The following is a 6,188-nucleotide window of genomic DNA, read 5'->3' as shown; positions in this document are numbered from 1 at the left end:
CTCTTTCTCTCGCTCCCTCTCTCTCCCCTAATACAAATATGTCGTCTACTATTTCTACTGACTTTACACGTACGCTCTCCGTCGTACATATATGTAATTTACAAATAGTAGGATACATATTAAAAAAAGACATTAAACACAACAGAATAGCAACATGTATGTACAATATAAAAACAACAACAGTGACAGTGCATTAGGGGGTATTAGTACAGAAAGAAAGTGGTGATAGTGCAAGTCGTGCAGATGGATGTGTCTGATTGTGTTCATATAAGTGACGGCCAGTGGAAAGAAGCTGTTCTGACGTAAATCGAACTCCAAATTACACTAAATTAGACCTAACTAAATATAGTGAAATTGTGTGGTTAACTTGCGATGACTAACCCTACCGGTCCAACATGATTTCAGTATTCGACAACTAATGGGAGAAAAACATTTCCCTGCATTAATTTTTTTCTAGAGACCGCATTCAATATGTAAGAGGGACAATTCTGTCACCTAGAGGAGGAATTGAAACCAACTGTCAGAAGATTGAAGACGCCGGTAGATGTATCTAATGCTACTGTACCGTGTGTATTATGACGGGTTTAATTCATCAGGTGTAAACACATAACATTCAAGCTGTTAACAGGGGACAATGGATAGGGTCATATATCATAAATGATCAACTTTAACTTGTACAGCGAGATCCCAGAGTTGGCGAATACGTCATCAGTGCGAGACGAAGCGTGCGAGCCTGTGAAGGACGTCGAGGAGAAGCCTGTGACGAAGTAAGTCAAATGGAAAAAAGGTTGGTTTAGTCGTTATTTGACTGATTGTATTGCAAACGTCGACGACATAAAGGGTCTGTTCGTTTTGGTTCATTAAAACATAAAAATGAAACGTAGTTCTATTTATTGAACCAGATTAACCTACAGCTATGCTAGCGATAGCTTGTGTTTATTAGCCCTTTGGTAAGGTTAGTGCAAAGCCAGGACTGTGACGTTATAGGACATCATTGGAACGCAGGCGGAAATTGTATTTGATTGACCATGGGTTGATTCTTTGAGGCTGCGTGAAGAAAGATTAATCAATTAAAAGCAGGAGTAACGTCAGTAGAAAAGACTGAACTGAAGCCATTCTCGGTTGTCAAACGTAGCCTACTCTCCTCTGCTCCGTCAGGAGGACCCTGTTATGATGGCGCTGTCGTGTCTAACTCGAGCCCTGCGCTCCCTCACTCTCTCCCAGCCTGCTCTGCTCTCCTCGCAGGTGAAAACCTAACCGCCTGCCCGTCGTTCATTCATTCATACATACCGGCAGGCTGAAGATCAGCCACCACACAATCTATTTCTTGACGCCTGTTGTGTTTACAGGCTATTGTGCAGACCCGACTGGGGACTCAGGGGCCCAAGGCGGTCGGACAGTGCAGGGGCTTCTTAACCACAGCCTATGTGGAGCAGAACAGGACCCTATGGAAGCAGACGGAGAAGTACACCATCAAGCCCATGGGAATGAAGAAGACTGGAGGCCGAGACCGCTCGGGTAAAGACTGCCCTCGTAATGTAGAAGAACAGAAGAGATAAACATGATTGTGTGTTTGCGTGCTGGTCTGGATAAGTAGTGTTAAGTCGCTTTTGAGTGGTCGGAAGACTAGAATGAATAATGGCTTGACAAAAAGAATCTGCTGTTTGAAACAGTCTGAGGGTCTAGTGCAGGTTTGATTGGACTAAGTCGAACATCCAATGATGTGTTATTTACAGAAGTCTTTACTGAGGAGAAACAAAGTCTTGGCCAGTGTTGAGATAGATCAAAGCAAAGAGGTTTGTGTGTTTGCTTTGTGTTGGATAAAACAAGAAATGGGCCAGTACCATTTATGACATTATGTGCACCAAATGAATCCATCGTCTGAGAACCCTAATTGGCAGACAAATTGCTAATTTATTGTTATGAATAATCTGCACGCCTGGTTTGAAAAGGTGAAGAGCCGACAGCATTCAGTGATGCGTTTAGCTTTTATAACAGCTGTAGAACTTGTTCCGACTAAATTGAAAGAGTTGCTGATGTTCCTTTGCCATGCAGGAAGGATACGGACTCATGGGATCGGCGGAGGCCACAAACAAAGATACCGGTGCATCGACTTTCAGCGACTGCGCTATGAACCAAACAAAGATGCGCAGCCCTTTGAAGAGAAAGTGGTAGAGGTGCGATACGACCCGTGCAGGTGAGATCAGCGTTCACCACGCAGTGATACCTTCGATGAAGTATTCCAAAATGCAAACGGTCGGCGGTGACAATCTGTGCTCCACAGGTCGGCTGACATTGCCCTGGTTGCTGGAGGCAACCGGAAGAGGTGGATTATTGCAACGGAGAACATGCAGGCTGGAGACGTCATTAAAACATCTGGCATTATTGGACACATGGCAGGTATAAGATCCGCTCAGACCTTCCCTCAAGATGACGAAAAGGTAGACTAGTAAAGGTAGTCTGTATTTGACACTAAATTCTGTTGCATTCTTTTCTTTTTACTTCGCAGTCTCGGCCAATGAGGGTGACGCGCACCCACTGGGAGCTCTTCCTGTGGGGACACTGGTGAACAACCTCGAGATACAGCCAGGGAAAGGGTCAGAATACATTCGTGCTGCAGGTAGTCTATTTTCATGTATTTGTACTTTGTTTCCTAAATTAATTTTACGATTTTTGCTGAAGCATAAATACTTTTTTTTGGCAATACATTAGTCTCTACTGTAGCCAAAAGACATATTTTATCTCTAGAAATGGGCTATTTGCATGTCCACTGTAGTTCTCCCACAAGCTTGGCAAGCAGGAAAAGATCTGCAAATTTACCACTTAATACCACCAGATCCAGCACCTAACTTATCTTCTGCTGTGCATCCATGTGACAGTTTAATGAAAAGGATCGATTGTCTCATCTAATTTAGTTTAAATGCCTCAGGCCTAAGATACGGGAGCTTCATTTTGCCTCATAATTCCTAAACTGAAACATTGTGGGTTCCTTTTGGTTTTAAGGCACAAGTGGCATTTTGCTCCGGAAAGTCAACGGGACGGTAATCCTTCAGCTTCCTTCGAAGCAGCAGGTTCAAGTGAGTTTGTCTAGATTAAGATGCCAACAGCTGCATTAAAACTGCGCTCTGCCTCTGAACTGACTGTTGCTATCTCGACATAGGTGCTGGAAACCTGCATGGTAACAGTGGGACGCGTGTCCAACATCGACCACAACAAACGGATCATTGGCAAAGCTGGGCGTAACCGCTGGCTCGGCATTCGCCCCTCGAGTGGCCTGTGGCAGAGGAAGGGAGGCTGGGCAGGACGCAAGATCAAACCGCTGCCCCCGATGAAGGTTTACGTCAACCTGCCCTCCATCTCAGCCCAGTAACACTGGTCATGTTATGGACTGGAAATTGACAACTTGTTTTTGTTTTTTTGATCATCACAATAAAGTCGAGTATTTATTCCGGAGAGGAAATCTGAATAAAGATGAGCCGTTTGTACAGAAGATTACAAATTTTATTAAACACAACTGCTTGTGAGAGCATGGAAAGAAACAAAACAATATAAAAATCCAAAACATATTTACATCTATAGTAAAACATGCAGAGTAATCCATATTTGTAGTGGTAAATCTAAAAATACTGTTACTTAAAATAGGGTTTGTGCAAAGACACTGGGTGACATTCCGAGTAACGGGAGCAATGAGATGGCATGTTGTAATTGTAGTTTTGACCATTAACGAAACGCTCGTCACTGATTAAGAGATGATTGGCTGCCGTGCTAAATCCTGGTGACAGCATGAGCATGCCTGCTCATTGATCCAGTCTTGGTAATCGCCCCCATGCTACGTCTAGATTTAGGCCCAAAAAAACCAATCGGCTTGAGGGCAAATACATTGGAACACACTCGTCATTGGGGCCATTTGGTATTCTAAAAGCTAACTCATGACAAGTTACGTCAATCAACTCTGCCTTGGCTAACACTTCACCCGTTGACAGATCTGTACGGGCTGGTTGGTTTCCGACTGAGGAGACGAGGACCCACCCCTCTTCGGAAAGCAGGCGTCAGGAAAACTTAACTGTGTTGTTGCAGGCAGACACATACGGTGGTTGCTGCAAAATAGGCTTTTCAACATCAAGTGGCAAAACAAAGTAACAGACAGCCGTGGCGGGTTTCCCCCAGACGTCAGGGTGCTTGAACACCATCGACATAAACATCCCTGTGAAAAAAGGACCATTTAGGACACAAAAGAACCGCTTTCTCTTGACTAGGTAGTGGTTTACATTTCAAACACATCGCCTCAAAAAAAAAAATAGAATCTCAAGTTGAGCGAACGTATGTATGAAACCAAATGAAAGTGCATTACAAAGTCAGGGAAATATATGAGAAATGACATACCTAATAAGTGTTTGCTTTGTACAAGTCTACTTCATAGTTATGAGTTCTGGAAATATATATATATATTTGGCATTTATGTCAAGAAATAAAGGTAAGCTATTTGTGCTTTCAATTTAGTGGGAGGGGAGGGAGCAATTCACAAAATTATATGTATATATTTATATACATTACTAAAAAAGCCAGCCAATCAAAGCTTGTAAGTGTTCACTTTCATAAAAAAGCAACAACTACCTCATACAGAAGGCCTTTTGTCCAAAGGATTCCTATTGCAAAAGTTTCACGTAACACTATGCAGGGAGTACCATTTAACACATAGCACACACACACACACGCAGTGACTTGGACATCTGGCAAGACTCCATCAGCTCATCATATTTTAAAAGTTTTTCAAATACTTGCATTCTATTCGACACGCATGGTAAAAGCATGTTTCAAGTCCAACTCATTTTCCCAAAGCAAGCCTCCATACTACTGACCAACCATCAGTGTTTGAGGTCAGGTGCGGTCGTGCCACAGAAGTACACGCCAGTAATTGCTTGGTTAGGATGCAGGCGCGTCTCGTAAATGCTTAATCGGGGATTACATTTGGCCAAAAATGTGGCGCACTACTGGTAAATGTGTCGAGATGAATATCTCAGTAATCTAAATACTGATCTCCACGGGGACCATCCACACACTTTGTCCGATTTGAGTTTTCTGTTCAACATAGTATGAAATTTGGCCAAGCCAAGCTCTCCAGTGGTTACACTGTAAAACAGACTTGACTTTGGCACATCTGGAGAACTCCAGTGCCTGCTCGCTGCAGACGTCCACTCAGGTAAGCCAGTACATCGGGGTGGGGGGTTGAAACAATACAACAGTTAGTCCAGTCAGCTAAATTTAGCATTCAGCTGTTGCTTGTTGAAATATGTAAATATGTTGTCACGTTGATGGTGCAGTACAGCCTGAATGCACACGAATACAAAATCTTAAGCACGTACAATAACAAACTGATTAGTTACAACTGCTCTGTAGCTACATTCATTATAGCTACCTGCAAATATACTTTAGTTATTGTTTTTTTGTCTTTGCTTTAGGTATGTGATGTCCTAAAAATCAATAGGGGCAGACAGCACATTCTATATAAGTTGACCTTTTTGAGAACGTAAAGGTACGAGTAAGAAAACTGAGCACTGAGTTCGAATAGAAGGATTCCATCTAGATTCACAGCAATATTCCAACTTTCAACAATAAACACAGTCTCAAACAATCTCACACGCCACTGCACGTCACCATGACACTTCTCCATTGTCTATAGAGTTACAATAAATGTAGAATTTCACAGAAATAATAAAATGTTAACAAAAACAAAGTGCAAACACAGCTGCCGTTATCGAAATGTGGCAAATTGTCAGGATACCTCCGAGGCGGTAGCACAAATCGTACAAAATAGTACTTGTTCTTTTCGTAGTGGGTAAAAAAACAACAACACTCAAAAACGTCAACATCAAAAACACCCAATTGACAACATGAAATGTGTGTATTGATAGTCAGCAAGATTTCCACAGGAAAACTATTACTGCCGGGAGCCAGTTGGCGTTTCTTCTACTTCTGTCGCCTCTCGGTGAGACAAGTGCAGCCGAGAGTCTGTTGAAGGTCAGGTGGGTGGACGCTGGTCACAGTCACACAGGCTTAGTGTAACCAAAGATCCCCACCGGGAAGTGCTTGACATGCGTTGGCCACTGGGCGGCGAGCTGGAAAAATTTCACATCGTTCCACTCCACTCCATCGATTGTGACTGAGGACGGAGAAAAGGTTCAGAGTCA

The 6,188-nt window shown here is 42.9% G+C and overlaps 2 protein-coding genes across 4 annotated transcripts in view; one reads left to right on the top strand and one right to left on the bottom strand.

Annotated features, from left to right (window-relative positions):
* Nucleotides 1–664: 664 nt before the first annotated feature.
* mrpl2 (mitochondrial ribosomal protein L2) lies at nt 665–3,490 on the top strand. The gene is made up of 8 exons (XM_056435127.1): nt 665–767; nt 1,159–1,245; nt 1,350–1,518; nt 2,056–2,197; nt 2,285–2,400; nt 2,510–2,620; nt 3,004–3,077; nt 3,161–3,490. The coding sequence occupies exons 2-8, from the start codon at nt 1,171–1,173 to the stop codon at nt 3,368–3,370; spliced, it is 897 nt and encodes a 298-aa protein (XP_056291102.1). The 5' UTR covers nt 665–767; nt 1,159–1,170; the 3' UTR covers nt 3,371–3,490.
* Nucleotides 3,488–6,188, bottom strand: part of LOC130206886 (phosphofurin acidic cluster sorting protein 2-like) — a 56,143-nt gene continuing 53,442 nt past the window's right edge. For all 3 annotated transcript variants that reach the window (XM_056435126.1, XM_056435124.1, XM_056435125.1), the window contains one exon: nt 3,488–6,160. In XM_056435126.1, coding sequence (XP_056291101.1) covers nt 6,045–6,160 — 116 coding nt within the window. In that variant the 3' untranslated portion in view covers nt 3,488–6,044. The remainder of the gene's footprint in view (nt 6,161–6,188) is intronic.

Source organism: Pseudoliparis swirei, chromosome 17 (genome assembly GCF_029220125.1).
Source record: "Pseudoliparis swirei isolate HS2019 ecotype Mariana Trench chromosome 17, NWPU_hadal_v1, whole genome shotgun sequence".
Classification (NCBI taxonomy): domain Eukaryota; kingdom Metazoa; phylum Chordata; class Actinopteri; order Perciformes; family Liparidae; genus Pseudoliparis; species Pseudoliparis swirei.
This window is presented reverse-complemented; position numbering and strand designations above follow the sequence as displayed.